The sequence below is a fragment of the Choloepus didactylus genome, chromosome 8, assembly GCF_015220235.1.
Source record: "Choloepus didactylus isolate mChoDid1 chromosome 8, mChoDid1.pri, whole genome shotgun sequence".
Classification (NCBI taxonomy): Eukaryota; Metazoa; Chordata; class Mammalia; order Pilosa; family Megalonychidae; genus Choloepus; species Choloepus didactylus.
Window position 1 is genome coordinate 107,961,495 of NC_051314.1, and position 22,992 is coordinate 107,984,486.

At 35.7% G+C, this 22,992-nt stretch overlaps 1 protein-coding gene across 6 annotated transcripts in view; it reads left to right on the plus strand.

The window, feature by feature from the left end:
* The window catches only part of CFAP94 (cilia and flagella associated protein 94), a 97,384-nt gene that overhangs the window by 69,424 nt on the left and 4,968 nt on the right, over nucleotides 1–22,992 (plus strand). For 4 of the 6 annotated variants that reach the window (XM_037848102.1, XM_037848103.1, XM_037848101.1 and 1 more), the window contains 6 exons: nucleotides 4,401–4,476; nucleotides 6,897–7,057; nucleotides 8,925–9,081; nucleotides 10,996–11,210; nucleotides 13,065–13,232; nucleotides 16,068–16,181. In XM_037848102.1, coding sequence (XP_037704030.1) covers nucleotides 4,401–4,476; nucleotides 6,897–7,057; nucleotides 8,925–9,081; nucleotides 10,996–11,210; nucleotides 13,065–13,232; nucleotides 16,068–16,181 — 891 coding nt within the window. The remainder of the gene's footprint in view (nucleotides 1–4,400; nucleotides 4,477–6,896; nucleotides 7,058–8,924; nucleotides 9,082–10,995; nucleotides 11,211–13,064; nucleotides 13,233–16,067; nucleotides 16,182–22,992) is intronic. The other 2 variants (XM_037848106.1, XM_037848104.1) reach the window with 2 other exon arrangements.

Here is a 22,992-nt window from a genome sequence, read left to right on the forward strand (position 1 = left end):
CTGCATTTCTCCCACCAGTGTAAGGAAGCATGGAGCCTTTAGTTCTCCTGGTGACCCTGACCTTGTCAGGGGCATGGCTGACTGAAGCTGGTCTCTGAATTCCAGCCCCTGGGATTGAGTTCCCAAAAGGAGAGCTACCACTGAAGCTGGGCCATGCTCCCCTTTTCTTGGGAAGTTATGGTGTTTAGCGAATTTTCTCTGCCACTAGATGTATTGCTTTGTCTCTCAGAGCTATCTTAGCTCTGCTCTTGCCTGGGCCTAAATTGCAAATCTTGAAGGCTTTCTGTAATGGGCTACTTAGAATAATTGTTTTAGAAAAAGATTAGAAGAAAAAAAGAAAAGAAAAAGAAGGGCCCAGTATGGACTATTTACAGTCCTTGCATATCTAATAGACTATTGAAATAGTGCAAGACAAGGAGTTGAGGGTGATTAAGGAACAATCAAGAAAGCAGAGAAAAGGGCTTTTCAGGCAAGGGCCCTTGCCCCCTGGATTTGCATATGTGCCTGATTCTGTTTGAGCTGGCCCTTCTCCATATTATGTTCACCCGAACTCCAAAAAGTCTTTGTTTTCATTTTTTTTTTTTTTTTTTAATTTTAATTTTTTGCTGTTTTTGCCAGCCCTGTCTCCTCTCTGCTGGGCTTGACTGCTCCCAGATTCTCCAGTCTCTGGTCCCAGTCTATCTATGGTTGGAGTTTTTGATCAGCAGTCTGAGTTTTTAATCAGTGCTGCAACTGCCGTTCTCCCTCCTTGTTCCCAGCACCGACAGTCCCTCCTCCCATGGGACTGTGCCTGGCAGGGAGGAGTGCAGGCCCCCTGGCCTCAGGAATTTACAGGTTTCGCTAGTTTCAGCTGTTCCTTGCGTTCATGAGCATTGTATGAAGTATGTCCAAACTCAGATTGCTCTGCGGTGTCCAGTCCACCCACTTCCTGGCTTGCTACCAACTGCCCCAGAGGAGTAACTAAAACCCACACCTTACCACTCCACCATCTTGCCCCACCCTAAGGCTCTTCTTTTGATGGACAATAAAATTTAAGACATTCTATCAAATTTGTAAAGTATTTGGTGCTGACTTTTTGCAGATGTGTAAAATTAAGATTACCTGCCTCATTGATAATTGCTGAGACCAGTCTCCTATATTCTCTTCAAATACTCTCATGATTTTTTGTGTATTTAAATGGTTTAGTTTTCCTTTTACATTTAAATCTTTAATCCATCTGGAATTTATTTTAGCATAAAGTGGGAAATAGGAATCTAAATTTATTTTATTTCAGACTTTAGCCAGCTGTCTCAAAACACAGTAAAAATGTAGGCATTTCTCATTGATCTGAAATGCCATGTGCTTAATTCCCAAGTGAGTCCCAAGATCTGTTTCTAGAATCTCTATTCTGTTTATACCAATCTACTTATTCATGATCCAGATTAGGTTTTTATATCAAAATCAAATTGCACATGTATTAAAATAATGGCCACATTGACAGTTTTTGTGCATTTATCAAGTAACAATGAAAAATAGTTTATGGTGTTCTATGAAGTTCTTCCATATAATAAGTCAGCTCCTCTATATAGTGAGCCAAGGTATCATTGAAAAGTTATATTAGTTGCCTTCCTTGCTTCATACTCTGTCAAAATTTCCAAGGAAACATCTTTTAAAAAATGTATTTATCTATAAGTAAATCAATAAATTTAGTGCAATTCAAGTAAAAATTCCAGTTGGTAATTTTTGAAACTTGACAAAATAATATTAAAGTGTATCTAGACAAAAAATTGTGTGAAACAATAGCCAATTTTATAAAAGAATTATGATGAAAGAGGACTTTCCCTACCAGATATAAAACATGATGATAATATGAAAAAATAATTTTTTCCACCTTCATTGTCAACAAACACAAGGACCTTTATAATGTATAAAACTATGAAGGATTGCATTGTCAACAAATGTGGTATGGAGTTTAAGTTTTGTTGCAGGAGTTCTGATGGCATAGCTGCAGTGACAGGAAAATATTTGGGGGTAGTTATCAAGATTATGGAGCTTGCACCAGAATGTAAATTAACACCCTGCTTCCTTAATCATGACATTCTGCCTTCACAAAAAATGTCAGTTGAAATAAAGAGAAATAGTAAAGATTGTGAGTTCTGTAAAGGCATTATGTTAAATTCAAGATCATTCTCTTTGTTATAATGTAGAAGCTGATAAACCCCTGCTGTGGCATGCTGAATTACTGTAGTATAAGAAACCAGTTTGGTCTCAACTCTTTGATGAGTTCTCAAATTTTTGAAGATATTGGATAGCCCAGCTTGCTTATTGGTTTATTATTTTGGTATTAATGATCATAATCCTTCCTGTAAGAAAGCACTGCAACATGTTTTTTAAAATAGATAAGATCAAAGGCCACCTGGATATACCACAGGCACCTCAAATTCAACATATCCACAACCAAATTTATTACTTTCCCCCAAACCCATCCTTCTTCCACCTTTTCTTTTCTTGGTAATTGTTACCACCGGTTACTTAAACCAGAAACCTGAATATCAGTTACTTCCCTTGCCTGACTTCCTACAGCCAATCACCATCCCAGTTCTATTGATTTTACCTTCTTACCATTTTTCATACGTGTTTCCTATGGCCTCCATTGCTTTGGCATTGGGTTAGGCCCTGATCCTTCTACCCTAGCCGACTTACTCTTCAGCAAGTAATTGATTCATTGACTGCTCACCAGAAGACTCCTTCCAAATGCAAAGTTCTTCATGTTACTTCCTATTAAGTGTTTCGTTGGCTCTCCTTTACCTATAGGAGAAATTCTAATGTTGTAGAGTGGCACCCAAAGCTCTGTACCATCCGACCCCTGCCTCTCTGGCCTCAGATCTTCACACCTTCCTAGCATGTCTCTCTCCCCCTATACCAGACCACTGGTGGCTTAGAACCTTCTGCTTTGCTTCATGCCTTTCTGTCTTCACTCTTACTTGAATTTCCTCCTACCCATTTGGGAAAAGACACAGTTATTTTTCAAGATTCAGTTCAAATTTTACCAGCTTAGGGTAGTGTTTCCTGTCTTCACCCACTGATTTTCCCACAGAACTGAGTATTCTTCCTTTGTATTTATGTTGTGAACTTCTTATCTTCTATCACAGTACCCCCAAAACTATATTATATCTATTTTTTTTCTGCTTCCCTAATAGAGTAGACACTCCTTAAGTCAGGGTCCTTGTCTTTTACATTCTTTTTATTCCTAGTATCTAGCTATAGCTCTACATTTTAGGAGCTATATAAAAATTCCTTGAATGAATGAGTTAATCAGAAGTTTCAGAGGCACAATGGAAAAGGTTGATAGGGATGCAATAGTGATAAAACTAATCAAAAGGAAGACACATAGGGAAAATGGTGATGAGAGTAAGACAAAGAATCATTTACTAAAGGAAGCTAGTATTTTGTATAGTGGTTGAGGATGTGAGGCATGTGGGATTAATTGGCTCTGAGCTTCTGACTAGAATTCTGGTGTAAAATTACCCACTCACTGTAGAAGTACTGGCTGGTATCTGAGGTTAAATGAAGTTTGCTGGCTGTCATTCAGTTTGCAAATATTAGCATGCACATACCAAATTTTTCTAACAACACTGTGCATTTATCTAATACTCTATGATATACAAAGTTTTTTTACTTCCATTATTTTATTTGACTTTTATAATGGTTATTTCCCTATTTCCTTATCTGTAAAATGAAGATAATAGCTATCTCTTAGGATTGTATGCAAAATGTATTATATGCCTGATATCTTCTGTACCAAAAATGTTCTTGTTATTTTTACTGGATTAGGAATTTGATGCCCATTTGATGTCCACGGTGGTTACATGACTTGCTCAAGATCACAGCTACCGCTAGTGAGATATAAAGTCTGGATTTTTTGACCCTCTGTTGCAGTATTCTTTTTATTACAGTAGAGTATAATGAGATAGTATCTTCTACTTTACTTGGTGCCCAGCTTCTTCAATTTCCTTGAGAGTCTTACCCAAAAGGAAGCTTGAGAATTACTCTATCAGAGAGGTAATTGCCAAAATCAAGCAAAATCTACCCCTTAGCTTATACCAAAATGCACATACAAATAAAATTTCTCATAGCTTCCATTACTTCCTAGTCTCTATATTTTACATTAGGATTTTCAGCAGAGAATCTGAGCATGCTATCTCCTGCCCTTGTGAAAACCTATGGATATGTGATCTCATATTCATTGCTTTTTTTAAAACTTGCTTTTGAGTCCCATTTTATATTCGAGTAAATGCAAGTTCAGGGCCCTAGAGTCAAGGCACCAGACACATGAAGTGGTAACCAGAACAGAAGTAGGGTGATTCTCAGCTGAAGCAGGCACTGACAATCATACCTGTCTGTCCATGTGTTTTTCATAGAGTACTGTCGAGGAGGAACTTGAAGCCACTAAATATCAAATGGAGATGAAATTATTAAGTGAAACAGTTTTAGCAGGTATTCTTCTAAATTAATGCTTTCAGAATTTAACTTTATTGGGATTTTCTGCTTATAAAAGAAATGCAGGGGTATTGTAAAGAAAACTCACACATTGCAGAAAATTTTAATAAAACCATGGGATCATATCATAAAATGTGTTGTTGAAAATAACTTTTTTTCACCTAACAATATTTTGTGGACATTATGTTGAGTCAGAACATTGGTAACCTTACATTTTTTAGTAACTGGACGATGTTCCATTCCAACAGTTGAACAAATTAATTTAAATAAATCCCTATTGATAGATAATGAGGTTATTTCTAATTTATTACTATAGACAATGTTGCAGTAAACACAAGCACAAACAGACAGTTGGGAATTTCTCAACACTTTTGAGCATTTATAAAGTTTTATGTTGAATTTTGCCCTGGAAAATAACAATTGAGGGATAGTTTAGAAATTTGAAAATAATAGGTATAATTTGTAAATCTTTTAGTTTAGAATTTATAGACATCTTTTCCATTACCTTTATGTTTCTTTCCCAATAACTCCTAAAAAAAAATCTATATTCTACATATCTCTTAGCCTGTTTTCATAAGAAGCCTCTTGTCTACTTCACTTTTCCTAACCCACTTTTATTGGTTTCAGCAGTCCCTGGCTTCATGTATTTGCAGTCTTTCTATAACCTTTACCAGGTAATCTTCCTGTTAGAAACATGGCACTACAGTCAGTTAATGAGCCTCTGTCAATGATACCTAGTTTCTCTAGATGCTGATGCCAAAATTATATATATCATAAACATCTAAATTTAATATTCTTTCTGGCTTTTCAGGTAAATGAATTATTAATTTAATAATTAGAAAATTAATTAAAGGCTATAATTTTTTGAATTTATGCAAGGAAAAGGGGGCTATTGCTTAACTAGAATTTTCTTTGGTTATTTCCATTAATTTTCAATACCCATAAAAGTTCAATTCAGTGCCATCCCAGTGTGCTTCCTTTTATAGGAAAGAAAAATGGTCATAACTACTACTGCTAACAATTCCTGAGTTTTTGCTTTTTCTTTGGCACCAGTTCTGAGCTCTTTATAAGCATTAACTGACTTTTCCTCATTCCTCAAATCCTGTAAGATAGATAAGACTATTGTCTCCATTTTGTAGATGAAAAAAACTGAGGATAGAGATCTTAATTAGTATCTTGTTCAAGGTCAAATAGCTAGTAAAGGGAGGAAACCATAAGTAGTATGACTTCCTATTTTTAACCAGGCTATACTGTATTGAAAGAATCCTGGTGAAGAGTGGCAATGGTCCCTGTGATGTGTAACTTCAGATATTCCTTCTGACGGTACACTGAGAATTATGGGATCATAGAATTTCCCATAGATTCTCTAGTGAACATCAGAAATTATTTGTTCCGATTTGCCAAATCAAATACCAAAAATGGATTGGCTTTTATAAAGGGGATTTATTAGGTTACAAATTTACAGTCTTAAGGCCATAAAAGTGTCCAAACTAAGGTATCAACAAGAGGATACCTTCACTGAAGGAATGCCAGTGGCGTCCGGAACACCTCTGTCAGCTGGCAGGGCATGTAGCTGGCATCTGTTGGTCCTTTGGTCCCTGGTTGTGTTTCAAATGGCTTTCTCCAAAATGTCTCTGGGCTTCTGTCTTCGCTCCTCACTCTCAGCTCCTGTGCGTCCTTGCTTCTTTCTCCCAGGGCATTTCTCTCTAAGCATCTGGGGGTGCTCTCTTAGCTTATCTGGGGCAAACTGTGGGCTTCATCTCTTAGCTTAGCATCTTCAGATGTCCATTTGTCTGCATCTCCAAGCATCTTCAATCATCAGCAAGCATCTTGGTCTGTGTCAGCTCTTAGCTTCTTTCTTAAATACTCCAGTGAACTAATCAAGACCCACCCCGAATGGGCGGGGCCACACCTCCATGGAAATAATCTAATCAGAAGGTCTTGCCCACAGTTGGGTGAGTCACATCTCCATGGAAACAGTCAGTCAAAAGTTTCCACTCTAATCAAAAGACTAAGAAGTCTGCCTCCCCCAAGACTGCATTAAAGAACATGGCTTTTCTGGGGGACATAATATATCCAAACTGGCACATTATTCAATCCAGTTTTTTAATCTTTAGTCTTTTAAAAGTATCTTTTAAAAAGTTTCATAATAAAAGTAACAGGCTTACTATATAAAAATTCCTAATATTAGCATATGAAATATAAATGAAGTCCTCCCCTACACCGCACCCTTACACATGCCTGTTCCCATGTACAAGGTTAACTATTAATAGTTTCGAGTTAATCACATTTTGAAAAACTTTAGTAACTAATTAAATAAAAGCTTATTTTAACAATGTTAGAATTTTTCATATTCTTCTTAAGAAAATAAGAATGATATGATCCATTTAGAAATGTTATTATCTGATTATTTTCAGCACAGTTGTTGCTGGTAGAGAATGCTTGTGAAAAACCAGAATTCTTCGAAGATCATGAGGTTGATTTATGCCAATTCACAATTCTGGGTGGAGTGTACCATTTGGATATTTTGAAGCTTCCCCCACAGTGTAAACCAGTAAAGGGCTGGATGATTGTGGAAGTAGGTGGACTTTTTTTTTTATTGAGGTAAAATTCATATAACAAAACCTTAACCATTTTAAAGTGAATTAATTCAGTGGCATGAGATACAGCCACAAATGTTATGCAAACACCACCTCTATCTAGTTCCAAAACATTTTCATCACCCCAAAACAAACAGTGTGTCCTTTAAGCAGTTGCTCCCTATCTCCCTTTCCCCTGTCCCCTGATCTCTATCTTCTTTCTGTTTTAATTCTTAAATGGAACCATATAATATATGACCTGTTGTGTCTGGCTTCTTTCACTTAGCACAGAGGCTGGAAGACTTGCTTCCTCCCAGGGTCTGTATCCTCTGGCTGACTGACAATCTTTGGGATTGCTTGCCTTTTCTGTCACATGGCAGCATTGTCTCCTTTCTATTTGAGTTCCATTGGCTTCTGGCTGCTCCCCCTGGCTTCTCTTTCCACATCCAATTTCTTTTGTTAATAAGGACCTCAGTCATATTGGACTACACTTTAACTAATAACATCTTCAGAGGTCTTATTTACAAATGGGTTCATACCCAGAGGCCCATGGCTTGGGACCTGAACATGCCATTTGTGGGGGATGTGGTTCAGTCCCTTACAGACACTATTTCTTAACCTTTTTTTCATTATTGCCCTCCTAAGGAGACTTTGTAGGGACTTTTCCCCCTAATTGCCCCATATGAAATTTTAATAACAGAGATATACATATATCTGTTAATGTGCTGTATGCATATCTGTGCTTTATACATAAAAGTGTAAGATTTTTTTTACCTGCTATTCCTCCCACCCCTCAACCATGCCAAAAAAACAAAAAACAAACAAACAAACAAAAAAAACAAACAAAAAAACTAATTCTCACTTTTGGGAGTTGATATTGCCCTTCCTTCCCCTTCCTCCTCCTAATTGAGAATTCATGTATTATAGCAGGCCTGGAGGAGGTAATCTGTTCTTCATCTACCTTGAGGAATGTATTTGTATATTTCAATTATCTTCAATACTTTGGGGATACTTGAGGGACAGGGATAGTCCAAGAAAAACATCCCTTTAGTCTCAGATAGCCTTCAAAACTTTTTATCTGTAGAAAGGTCCCAGCCTGAGCAGGGGTTTTCAAGGAACCATCCAAGTTTCTGTTGTTCTTGAATTTTGTCACAGTGTTCTTCTACAACCACTCCATGCTCTCCATTTGAACCCAAAGTATCCTCCTCCTCTCCTTCAGCAAAGAGGCCTTCCTCTTTTCAGTAATCTCCCACTTATTTTGGAATTTTGCCCCATCCAATTATTTCTCTATTTTCTAACATTTTAAATCTTCCTCTTATCCCAGAAAAATTTGCACTCTGCTTAATTCATTTTCACCTATTTATTACTACACTTCTCAAAGGGCTGTCTACACTTTTTTCTTTCCTCACCTATGTGCCCTAACCAAGGTATTAGAACTATTGATTACCAAAGGGGCAATATATCATAGTGAAAGGAGCATGGGACTTTAGATCCTACAGATCTGTTTTTGATTTCTGGTCCTTTGATATTATTTTGTAATGTTTGGCAAGTTGCTGGATTTCTCTAAGTCTCAGTTTATCTTCTCAGTAAAATACATGCCTTGTAGGATTGTTTGGAGGAATAAAAAGATGAATAAGCCACAGCATAGAACCTGGCCATATGAAGGTTCTATAATTGCATCCAAATTTAGTGATATTTTCCCCCACAATCATGCTCTTTTAATTTTGGTTAGTCAGCCTATAAATAAATGGGACAAAACTGTAATGCTTATTAAAAATAACTGTGTAGTTTATTCAGTAATATTTAAATTTTTATCTGTAACCAGTCAGCTTCTAACTTGCTATTGATTTGGTTATTTTTTTAAAGATACCCAAAGAAGGATTACAGAAATATATATATCCCCCAGAAACTACAGAAGACTTCGAAACAGAAAATGCATTTCCACCTATAGAGGTCATGCTTCAGGTTCATGAAAATGTAATATTTTTTGAAAATCCTATGGTTGCAAGGTGGGACCTTGAAGGTACAGTAATGCCTTAATCACATTTTACAATCATGTAATGAACAGAGGTACAATCCTACCAATCCTTAAATTGAAAGAGAAAATGCTGTGTAAAAACTGAGTTTCTAAAATTACACATTTCCATACCAGTTCTGTGGTCTTTGTTTTGTTTGCTCTTGATGGAAATGAATAGGGATTGGAGTTTTAAAATATTTTGAATTTTATAACTTAGTTCCTAGAGTGTTTGTATCTGTCATAGTTTATGAACAAGTATTTATAGCTATATTATTATGTTTAAAAAATAAGGAAATGAACTAAAATACCAAGATAGTTTAGCAAATCAAAATCAAACAAATAATATGTTCACATTAAGGTGATGAATATATGATTATCATAATGTTAATGATTTACCAAGTACAAATCTTAAGTTACAAATAAGTATTGGGGATGGGGAATGAGAATGAGAAAAACTAGCCACTGCGTACCTCTTTATAACCATGGGTTATAAATAATGATAAATAAATATCACTAAAATCAGAAGTATCAGAAGTATCAATATCAGTATTATGATCTGATAAAAGCTAATTGGTTGCTAATTATTAGCAAATACCAGGTACTGAGTAGGCTGGCTGACATTTGGAAGATTCTCAGTCTTGTGAATTACTGTATGCAATTTTGAGTGTCCTAGATGAAAGCTGTACATCTTTGTTTTTAGCATTATTTTACATCCATCTATTTGTGAAGGGATTTACATACCTGGTGATAGGTGGGGAGCAGACAGGCTCAACTAAGGCACAGAGTTATTACTTAATCTACTTAATTAGTTTCTGGAATTTCTTAGTTATTTAGAATCTTCTACCCAGAAGAGTAAATATTTTTGTAATTTAGACTTTTTAATAAATGCCTCAATGCTCCACATTCTTGCTTATGTAAACATTGCCACAAGATATTATGTTCTAGAAATAGTTTCTGTATTAAAAACAGTATTTTCCTAACAATTCATCTAACTATATATCAAAATGTATAATTTCTTCCTTTTTTGTTGCTTTAGAGGCTTGACTTCCCTTTAATGGTAATTTTCCTAAATATTTATTTGTCACATTAAAAATCATTCACATTAAATTAGAATTAAGCAGGGTAAGTTATCCCACATGATTCAGGGAAATAGACATAATTTGTTTAAAATTTGACTCTACACTTAAATAAGGAAATGGTCAGAATTCCCTGTAATTTTTAAACTACAGGGAAATTTTGCCATGGAATGCTAGGTATTTTGAGGATTTATTTATGAATTTTAAAGACGCAACAGTTATAAATGTGTTAAATAGACAATACTTAATTTTTACCTTTACAAATTAAAATAATTTAGTTAATTAGAAACAAAAAGAGGGTTTATAAATAACTTACCTTGCCAGTATATCTACAATATTGAATTTAAGAGTAAGAACTGGTCAATGGAAACTTACACATAGGAAGAGGAAAGAGAGCCAATTGGAAATGGAGAGGGTATTATAGGAAGAGGATGATGGATTCATTTGCTCCATAAATATGCTGAACAATAAGGGATAAATGAGACCTAGTACCTTCCTCTGAGAGTTTGCAGAATTGTTGGAGAGGCAGACGGAAAAGCATCATAATTCCATGAAGTGAGGTGCTATAATAGAACAAAGGGCTATAGAGCAGAATAGTGACTCGTCATTCTAGGAGAGTTTAGGAGGTCTTCTCCTAAGATGGAATATTGAACAGGGCCATATGGGGGAGTTTGCATTGATCCTGTGTGCATTGAGAAACTTCCATCAGTGTCCACTTTTGGTTGAGATTCTTTTGTAGATGTAAAAGATCTGTTTATGTACATTATAATATGGGTGGTTTCATTCAGCTTATTTTTTAATAGAAAAAAAGAAATTAATGTCACTTTCTTCACTTATTATAAAGGTAAATATTGGAGAACTGATGGCATTAGCAATATATCTTACAAGTCAGAAGAAAGACTTATAACATTCAGCCTAGAAACTTTTGGCCCTGTTACCTTGATTCAAGATACTCATATTAACATGCCATACCAGTCTTGGGAACTAAGACCACTTCAAGAAAATGAAGTACTTTTGACTGTGACTACAGTATTTACTGAGATTCAAATACAAATTAAGGTGAATTATTGTTATTGTATATCATATCAAAGAGGCAAACCTCTTTGGTGGATATAAGAGAGTGTGTGTCAAAGCTATCGATCACTGTTGATTTATGCTTTGAAATATGGCATTTATAAAACAGTAAAATGTACCATTAGCTACAATTTCTAAATGAAATGTTAATTGAATAATTAGATAGGCAATAACTCAATTGTAAGATGTGAGACCCAAATTTTTTATAGTTTTACTGAGATATAATAACATACCCTACAATCATCCACGGTATGTAATCAACTATTCACAGTACCATCATATAGTTGTGCATTCATCACCAGAATCAACTTTTGAACATTTTTCTTACTCCAAAAAAAATTAACAATAAAAATAAAAATAAAAGTGAAAAAGAACACCTAAAACATTCCATCCTCCCATCCCACCCCATTTTTTCATTTAGTTTTTGTCCCCATTTTTCTACTCATCTGTCCATACACTGGACAAAGGGAGTGTGAGCCACAAGGTTTTCATAATCACATAGTCACACTGTTTAAGCTACATAGTTAGGCAATTGCCTTTAAGAAACAAGGCTACCGTGTTGCATTTTGACAGATTCAGGTATTTCCTTCTAGCTATTCCAATATACTAAAAACTAAAAAGGGATATCTATATAGCACATAAGAATGCCCTCTAGAGTGACCTTTCAACTGCATTTGAAATCTCTCAGTCACTGAAACTTTATTTTGTTTGATTTCTCTTCCCCCTTTTGGTCAAGAAGATTTTGTCAATCCCATGATGCGACGTCCAGGCTCATCCCTGAGAGTCATGTCCCATGTTGCCAGGAAGATGTATAACCCTGGGAGTCATGTCCCACGTAGTGGGGAGGGCAGTAAGTTCACCTGCTGCATGAGACCCAAATTTGTACCCTAAAGTTCCTAGAGTTAAATAAATTAGTAAAGCTACAGGCTTGATTGCAGTATAAATTTCAGAGTTTTTTATTCGCCCTAAAAAGGCTCCCTCATCTTTATCGTACAGTCACTTGAAACCCACTTTGAGGTTGGCCTCTCTCTGAATGAAGCCTCTATTGCTCATCAGTCAGAAATGAGCCAGCCTGAAATTTATAGACAAAAAGTAAACTAATAGTTGCCTGGGGCTGGGTGTGAGAATGAGGAATAACTGTAAATGCGCATGGAGGATTTTACTGGGGGGATGAAAGTGTTCTAAAACAGATTTTGTAGTGATGGTTGAACCACTTTGTAAAGTTACTAAGAATCATTGTTCACTCAAAATGGGTGAATTTTATGCTATTTAAAATATACCTCAATGAAGTTAAGAAAAAGTGATAGCCTAGAATTTCTTAAGAGTATGGAAGAAGACTGGAATGTTACCACACTTTGTTTTTAATACCAAATGAGAGATACGAACTCTGAACACTGTCCAATTGCCACTTTGCCAAACTTTTAAAAACTGGTCAATAATTTTGCACTATTATGTTAGATCTTAGATGTGTTAAAGTCGTATACTCCTTAAAAGTTATAATCATGATTGCTATTAAATGGTTGTTTTAATTCAATAGCAATGTATGCAGTATTCTTAGATCTTAATTTATAAAATCAGGGAAGATCCGAGAAGTCCTTTAGTCCAATCCATTGATTGTTTAGATGAAGCCCAGAGAGAGTTAGGTAAACTGTTTAAGGAAACACAGGGACTTTGAGCAGAGCTTCCAGATTAGGCCTAAGACATATCCACCCTGCTTAAAAAAAAAAAAACACAACAGTATAATGAACAAAAAGATGGGACCTGGAATGATACTGAAGTAATAACTAATTTCTTTAACTTTGCTTTAAAAAAGCTGATTTCTTTTTCTTCTGAAACTAGGAAAACCTCTGCATGTTAGCTTCAGTTAAACTGAAAAACAAAGAGCATTCCTGTATTTTGCAAGGAAAATGGATGGCTCCTATTACTTTCATTATTGCTTTGAAAGAAGTTGGATTGAATGTCTTCCCTACTGGACACTCTCATTTTTATGTTGTTATAAACAATAAAGTAAGCATGAATCTTTCCATATTTAATGTAGTGGTCAGTTAGAATGTTAGCAAGTATTAACTTTTAAATAAATCTTTAGGTAAGTCATGAGTTTTATGTTTTTATTCAATTATATAGGATTATAGGAAGAAAGGAAGGAATAAATAAGTGACAAGACCAGAAACTGAATTGAGGGTTTCCTCAAGGTTAAAAATCCTCCCCAAGAAAGTAAGCCCATTGTATGATTTCATATTGATGAATAGAGAAGTTTAGTACAGATGTAGTCTGATCAACTTCTCATTTTGTATAGTTGCTTTCTTCTTCAATGACTGGCCCTATGTAAGATTTCTTAAAAGAGGAAATGATACTGCACTTTTCCAAATATGATAGGTCAGGCAAAATTAAACAGATTCTTGCATGACATATGTACAAACTCCATTCCTTTCTTGGCAGAGCCGCCTCATCTACATACAGCTTCATGTTTCTCATAAGGCTTTAGTTAAGTGAGATCCTTCCATGTTATACTGTGAGCTCCTTCAGGACAAAAAATGTTTCTTAAAGTTTCTAGCACATAGTATATTCCTGGGATGCAGCAGATGTTTAGTAAACATTTGTGATATATGAATGAAGGAGTTTCTCATCATGAAAGGTGTGTTGTGTAGGCTAAAGAGTTCTAACATCAAGAACCACTTAAGCTGTCTTATAAAAGCTTTTCTAAGCAAAAAAGACTATCTAATAAGTTGAATTTTGAAATCTGTTATTCATTTTAATTAACACATTTCTGAATATATCAGAAAATGATAAGCAATATAGGTATGCATTCATATAACATTTGAAAATAATCATATAGCTAAGGCTGTATAAATATATACATAGGAAAAAAAAAACCTGGTTGTAATAACTCAGATTGCCTGTTATTTTAGAAATGCTGAAGTTAGTGTACTGTTCATGTTTTCTTCCATTCAAGAAAAACTTTTTAAAAATACCTATACACTAGACACTGTTTTAGAAGATTAGGATACATCAGTGTGTAAAACAAAGCTCCTGCCTTTGTGGAGCTTTGTGGAGGCAAAAAAAAAAAACAAAAAACAATAAACATTGAAGAACTAAATAATCTAGTATGCTAAAAGGTAATAAGTGCTCTGGTAAAAAGGAAAGGTAGATCAGATACAGTGGGATTCGGGGAAGCTTACAGTATATTATAGGGTGTTGCAGGTCTCATTGAGAAGGTAAGATTTGAGCAGAACTTGAAGGTGAGGGATTTAACCAAGGGGACATCTGGTAGTGAGGATAGCTGGGGCAAAAGCTCAGAGGACATGGCTTGGTTTGTTTGAGGATTAGAGGAGCAGGAAGGAACCCAGCATGCGTACAGCTGAGATAGAAAAGGAGGAGGTAGGTCAGAGAGGTCATGGGATATGTGCGTGTGTTACCCGACCAAGGCAGTAGATTCTTTTGCCCAATGCGTTCAGATGACCAATTCCTGAGACATTGGGTTTTCAAAGAGAGGAAGAGTTTTATTGCTAGGCATGAAGCAGGAGAACAAATGGCCTATCAGTAAAATCTGTCTCCCTGAACTGCAATAATTCTGATAGTTTTATAGTATTAAAAGATGGGCAGATTTTAGGATTATGAGCACAGGACCAGATGGTATCACTGGTGAATTTTACTAAACATTCAAAGAATTAACACTAATCCTCAAACTATTCCAAAAAAATTTGAAAAGTAGTGGAGATTTCCTAATTCATTTTATTAGGCTGGCATCACCCTATACCAAAGCCAGATGGAGATATCACAAGAAAACAAAATTACAGACCAATATCCTTTTTTTTCTTTTTTTAAATCTTCATTTTATTGAGATATATTCACATACCACGCAGTCATACAAAACAAATCGTACATTCAGTTGTTCACAGTACTATTACATAGTTGTACATTCATCACCTAAACCAATCCCTGACACCTTCATTAGCACACACACAAAAATAACAAGAATAATAATTAAAGTGAAAAAGAACACAGGGTGCCTTTCAGACCAGTATCCTTTTGAATATAGATACAAAAAGTCCTCAACAAAATATGGGCAAGCCAAATACAACAGCACATCAAAAGGATTATACACTATGATCAAGTGGGATTTACCTCAGGTATCCAGATGATGTAATTAGAAGTGATCTAATTGTTGAGCATGCACAGATTGATTACATGCTTCATCACAGAATGTATGTAAGAAAATGGCAGCCTTAATATGATGATGGGCATGATTTTTAGTATTATAACGAGATATAGGTGACTTCTAGGTTAATGTCTAAGCTACTGCGCATGCCAGGTGGGCCCATTTTGGTTAGATCCAGCTTCAGTTATCAAGATAACTTTGGACTTGGGGCAGGTGAGTTCTGGGCTGACCCAAGACCCTTCATTAATAAACATCAGGGGCTGACTTTTGTGATCATAAGACTTTAAAGTTGAAAAACTAGGTAAATGGGTACAAATGAAAGTTAGTCACAAGGTTTTTAAAATCACAGGGGCACGAGACAAAGGCTATACAATCATTATCAGAGATCAAGTCGGCTGGATTACAATTCAGGTTTCAGGTATTTTCCTCTGTCTACTCTAATATACCAGAAAGTAAAAAGGAATATTTAGTGATTCAGTAATCATAGTCAGTCCTTAAATCCTAAGTTCTCAGTTACACGTGTGTAGGGGGAGGGCAGATAACGGAGGGCATTGTGGATCATTGTTAGGACTTTGGATTCTACTCTGAGAGAATATATACAGAATAGACTGTGGGTGGGGAAGGATGGCAGGGAGACTTTTAGGAGTCTCGATGATCAGTTCTATTTGTTTTTATACTGACAGGTTCCTTTGGTAGAAATGAAAGCTTATCGACAAATGGCCCTGCTAAGTTCTTCTTTTGCATTTGGTTGGAGCAGGTGGAATCTACGATGTGATTCTGACAAAGTTATTTTTAAGGTATTGTCAAAGCAAAAACTGTACCAGACAGCATTAAACAGGCAAGATGACTTTATTCATGGGTTGCTATGGCAGGGAGAGAGTAGAACTCAACTCTGTGGAAACAAAGGTCAGTAAGCTTTTTCCGTTTTTTAATGGTAGCCATTCTAGTGGATGTAAGATTGTATCTTGTGGCTTTGATTTGCATTGCCCTAATGGCTAATGATGTTGAGCATCTTTTCACATGCTTAATGGCCATTTGTGTATCTTCTTTGGAGAAAGGTCTATTTGAGTCCTTTGCTTATTTTTTAATTGGTGGGTTGTTTCTTCTGTTGAGTTATAGTTCTTTATGTAACTAAATGTTATCAGATATATGGTCTCCAAATATTTTTCTGCCATTCTGTTGGTTATTTTTCCACTTCCTTGATACTATCCTTTGCACAAAAGTTTCCAGTTTTGCTGAAGTCTAATCTATCTTTTTTGTTGTTGTCATCATTGCTCATGCTTTTGGTGTAAAGTCTAAGAATCCATTACCTAATACAAGGTCCTGAAGATATTATTTCTACTTGTTGTATTTCAAAGAGTATTAGTTTTAGCTCATTGACCCATTCTGAGTTAATTTTTGTATATGGTATGAGGTGTAGGGGTCCACTTTCATTCTCTTGCATGTGGATAACCAGTTTTACCAGTACCATTTGTTGAAGAGACTGTTCTTTCCACAGTGAGTGAGCTTGGATTCCCTGTCAAAAATCAATTGGCCATGGATGTGTAAGTTTACTTCTGTGCTACCAATTCTACTCCATTGATTTTTATGTCTCTCCTTCTGCCAGTACTGTTTTGCTTAATATAGCTTTGTAAGAATTTTTGAAATGGGAAATGTGAGTCCTCAAATTTTGTTCTTCTTTCCCAAGATGGTTTTGGCTGTTTGGAGTCCCTAAATTCTTTTATTAGGAATTTTCTATCTGTAGGATCATGTCATCTGCAAATAGTGATAGTTTTACTTCTTCTCTTCTAGTTTGGATAATACTTTTCTTGCCCAATTGCTGTAGCTAGAGTTTGCAGAACAATGTTGAATAAGAGTGGCAATAGTGGGTATCCTGGCTTTTTTCTGATCTTATGGGGAAAGCTTTTAGTATTTCACTGTTGAGTATGAAGTTAGTGGTAGGTTTTCATATATGCCCTTTATCATGTTGAGGAAGTACTCTTCTTTTTCTGAGTGTTTTTAGCAAGAGAAGGTGCTACTTTTTTGTCAAGTGACTTCTCTGCATCAGTTGAATGATCTTTTTTTTTTCTTTTTTCTATTAATGTGGTGTATCACATTGTTTGATTTTCTTATGTTAAACCACCCTTGCATACCTGAGGTAAATCCCACTTGATCATAGTGTATAATCCTTTTGATGTGCTGTTGTATTTGGCTTGCCCATATTTTGTTGAGGATTTTTTGTATCCATATTCAAAAGGGATATTGGTCTGTAATTTTGTTTTCTTATGATATCTCCATCTGGCTTTGGTATAGGGTAATGCCAGCCTAATAAAATGAATTTGGAAATCTCCACTACTTTTCAAATTTTTTTGGAATAGTTTGAGGATTAATGTTAATTATTCTTTGAATGTTTAGTAAAATTCACCAGTGATACCATCTGGTCCTGGACTTTATTTGTTGATTTTTTTTATTACTGATTCAATCTCTTTACTTGTTATTGGTCTGTTGAGGTCTTCTATTTATTCTTGAGTCAGTGTGTAGGTAGTTTGTGTGTTTTTAGGAATTTTTTATTTTCATCTAGGCTGCCTAATTTGTTGGTGTACCATGTTTCATAATATCCTCTTATATTCCTTTTTTTCCTCCTGTAAGGTAGGTAGTAATGTCTTCCCCTTTCATTTCTGATTTTTATTTGCATCCTTTCTTCTTGTTTTCTTTATCAATCTAATTAAAGGTTGGTTGATATTTTCAAAGAACCAATTTTTGGATTCATTGATTCTACTGTTTCTCTATACTCTACTTCATTTATCTCTGCTCCAATCTTTGTTATTCCCTTCATTCTGCTCGTTTTAAGTTTGGTTTTTCTCTTTCTAGTTCCTCCAGGTATGTGGTTAGCTGACTTTTGAGATATTATTTTATAATGTAAGGATTTAGAACTATAAATTTCCCTATGAGCACTGCCTTTGCTGCATCCCATAAGTATTGGTATGTTGTATTACCATTTTCATTTGTCTTAAGATATTTCCTATCTTCCATGTGATTTCTTCTTTGATGCATTGGTTGCTTAAGAGTATGTTGTTTAATTTCCACATACTTGTGAATTTTCCAATTCTCCCTCTGTCATTGATTTCTAGTTTCATTCCATCGGCATTGGCAAAGACGCTTTGTATGATTTCAGTCTTTTTAAATTTATTAGACTTGTTTTGTGACCTCACATATGGTCCATACTAGAGAATGATCCATGTGCACTTGAGAATAATGTGTATACTGCTGTTGCTTCATGAAGTGTGTCCGTTATGTCTAGTTAGGTCTAGTTGGTTTATGGTATCATTCAAATCTTCTATTCCCTTATTGTTCTTCTGTCTAGATGTTCTATCCAGTATTGAAAGTGGTATATTGGTCTCCTACTATTAATATAGAATCATATATTTTTTCCCTTCAAATCAGTGAATGTTTGTTTCATTTATTTTGAGGCTCTGTTGTTAGGCTCATTTATGTTTCTAGCCATTACATCATCTTCTTAATGAATTGACCCTTTTATCAATATATAATGTTGTTCTTTGTCCCTTTTAACAATATTTGACTTAAAAGTCCATTTTGTCAAAAAATAAAAGTCCATTTTGTCAAAAGTCCATTTTGTTCTTTCTTGATTGATATTTGCATGGAATATTTTTTCCATCCTTTCATTTTCAACCTATTTTTGTCTTTGAATTTAAGGTGAGTCTTTTGTAAATAGCATGTAGATGAGTTGTATTTGTTATCCATTCTGCCAAATTATGCCTTTTGACTGCAGAACTTAACACATTTACATGTAAAGTAATCACAGGACTTTCTTCTACCATTTTACAGTTTGGCTTTTTAAGTCTTAAACTTTTTTTGTCCCTCCCTCAATTGTTCCATTACTGCCTGCTTTATTATTTAATTGATCTTTGGTAATGAACCCTTTTGAATCCCTTTTCATTTTCTTCCGTGCATATCTTTCTGATATTTTCTTTGTGGTTACCATGGGACATAAATTTAAAACCTTAAATTATAACAATCTCTTTTTTTAGTATGTTTAATGAAAGAAGTCATAGGTTTACAGAAAAATTATGTAGAAAGTACCAAGTTCCCATTAACAACTCCTATCCCCTTCCCCCAATTCATATACACAGTTTCCCAATTAACACTTTGCATTACTGTGGTACTTTTGTTATAATTGATGAAATGATATTATTAACTACAGTCCATAGATTTTAAAACTTTTATCCTGGTACCATATAAACTACCTGAAATTTCTCATTTTAATCACTTTCAAATATACAATTAGTGGTGTTAATTACATTCACAATGTTGTGCTACCATTACCACCATCCTTTACCAAAGCTTTTCCATCATCCTAAACAGAAACTCTGCACCAACTAAGCATTAACTCCCCATTCCCTACCCTCTCCTGGCCTCTGAGAACCTATTCTAGTTTCTGACTGTATGGATTTTATTTTAATTATTTCATATCAGTGTGATCATACAATATTTATCCTTTTGTGTCTGGCTTATTTTACTTAGCATGGTATCTTCAGGGTTCATCCTTGTTGTTGCATGTATAAGAACTTCATTCCCTTTTACAGTTGAATAATACTCCATTGTCTATGTATATACCACAATTTTTTATCCATTCATTGGTTGATGGACACTTGGCTTGCTTCCATCTTTTGACAATTGTGAATAATACCACTATGAACATTGATGTGCAAACATCTTTTTTTTTTTTCAGTTTTTATTGAGATTGTTCACATACCGTACAATTATCCAAAGATCCAAACTGGACAATCAGTTGCCCCCGGTACCCTCATACAGTTGTGCATCCATCACCACACTTAATTTTTGTTCAATTTTTAGAACCTTTTCATTACTCCAGATAAATAGAGCGAAAGAAGAAAAAAAGAATCCTCCCATATCCCTAACCAACCCCCCTCCATTGTTGACTCATAGTATTGGTATAGTACATTTGTTACTGTTTATGAATGAACACTGAAATCCGACTAACTGTAGTATATAGTTTGCAATAGGTATATATGCGTCTCTATTATTAACTTCTAGTTATAGTGTCACATTTGTTCTGGTTCATGAAAGAGATTTCTAATATTTGTACAGTTAATCACGAACATTGCCCACCACAGGATTCAGTTTTATACATTCCCGTCTTTTGACCTCCAGCTTTCCTTCTGGTGACATATGTGACTCTGAGCTTCCCCTTTCCACCACCTTCACACACCTTTCAGCACTATTAGTTATTCTCACATCTTGCTACTGACACCTCTGTTCACTTCCAAACATTTAAGTTCATCCAGTTGAACATTCTGCTCATACTAAGCAACCGCTCCCCATTCTTAAGCCTCATCCTATATCTTGGTACCTTATATTTCATGTCTGTGAGTTTACATATTATAATTAGTTCCTATCAGTGAGACCCTGCAATATTTGTCCTTATGTGTCTGGCTTATTTCACTCAGTATATTGCCCTTGAGGTTTTGTCATCAACCCATTTTTTTTTTAATATGGTTTTGTTCACTCACCATACATTCTATCCTAAGTAAATAATCGATGGTTCTCTGTATGGTCATATGTTTATGTGTTCACCACCTTCACCACCATCTATATAAGGGCATCTACATTTCTTCCACAAGGCAGGAGGGAGAGTCAAAGAAGACAGAGAGGCAAAAGAAAGAGGAAAAAAAAATGACAGCTAGGATGCAGCAAAAGGAAAAATAACCTTAAATCAAAGTAGAGTAAAGAATCAGCCAATACCACCAATGTCAAGTGTCTAACATGCCTCCCCTATCCCTCCCTCATCTGTACTTACCTTGGTATATCACCTTTATTACATTAAAGGAAGGAAGCATAATACAATGATTCTGTTAGTTACAGTCTTTAGTTTATGTTGATTGCATCCCTCCCCTAATGCCTCCCCATTTTTAACACCTTGCAAGGTTGACATCTGCTTGTTCTCCCTCGTAAAAGAACATATTTGTACATTTTATCACAATTGTTGAATGCTCTAGATTTCACCAAGTTACACAGTCCCAGTCTTTATCTTTCCTCCTTTCTTCTGGTGTCTCACATGCTCCCCACCTTCCTCTCTCAACTGTATTCATAGTTATCTTTGTTCAGTGTACTTACATTATTGTGCTACTATCTCCCAAAATTGTGTTCCAAACCATGCACTCCTGTCTTCTGTCACTCTGTAGTGCCCCCTTTAGTATTTCCTGTAGGGCAGGTGTCTTGTTCACAAAGTCTCTCATTGTCTGTTTGTCAGAAAACGTTTTGAGCTCTCCCTCATATTTGAAGGACAGCTTTGCTGGATATAGAATTCTTGGTTGGCGGTTTTTCTTTCATTATCTTAAATATATTACACCACTTCCTTCTTGCTTCCATGGTTTCTGCTGAGAGATCCGCACATAGTCTTATTAAGCTTCCTTTGTATGTGATGGATCGCTTTTCTCTTGCTGCTTTCAGGATTCTCTGTTTGTCTTTGACATTTGATAATCTGATTATTAAGTGTCTTGGCATAGGCCTACTCAGATCTCTTCTGTTTGGAGTATGCTGCACTTCTTGGATCTGTAATTTTATGTCTTTCATAAGAGATGGGAAATTTTCAATAATTATTTCCTCTATTATTGTTTCTGCCCCTTTTCCCTTCTCTTCTCCTTCTGGGACACCAATGATGCGTACATTATTGTACTTTAAGTTCCCAGAGACGTTCCTCATATTTTTTTCATTCTTTTCTCCATCTGCTCCTTTGCGTGTAGGCTTTCAGGTGTTTTGTTCTCCAGTTCCTGAGTGTTTTCTTCTGCCTCTTGCGATCTGCTGTTGTATGTTTCCATTGTGTCTTTCATCGCTTGTGCTGTGCCTTTCATTTCCATAGATTCTACTAGTTGTTTTTTTGAACTTTTGATTTCTGCCTTATGTATGCCCAGTGTTTTCTTTACAGCCTCTTATCTCTTTTGCAATATCTTCTCTAAACTTTTTGAATTGATTTAGCATTACTTGTTTAAATTCCTGTATCTCAGTTGAGATACAGGACATTTGTTCCTTTGACTGGGCCATAACTTTGTTTTTCTTAGTGTAGGTTGTAATTTTCTGTTGTCTAGACATGGTTTCCTTGGTTATCCAAATCAGGTTTTCCCAGACCAGAACAGGCTCAGGTCCCAGAGGAAAAAAATATTCAGTATCTGGTTTCCCTGACTGTGTGTCTTACAAAATTGCTCCACCCTGTGATGCCTCAGGTCACTGTGCTTTTCTGCCCAGCAGATGATGCCTGTTAGCCTATAATTCTTGACTGGTGTGAGGAGGTGTGGCCATGTTCCCCCAGGCTCTGGGGTCTGGTTCTGAATGGAAAGGGCCCCACCCCTTTCCTCTTAGAGAAGATAGACCCCCTAGGGGGAGGTCATTAGGATTTCAATGGTCTCTCTCTCTCTGCTTGTGCTGTCTCCAGCCTTCTCTGATTCACAGCCCTGGAAACTGAAAATGACTGGGGCTTTCTCCACTGAGCCAAAAAAGAAACAGATAGTACCCTTCAGACCTAGTCCAAGTTGACCCTCTGGCTCTCCAAGGTCAGTCATCACCCAAAGCCTGTTTTTTGGGGATTCGTAC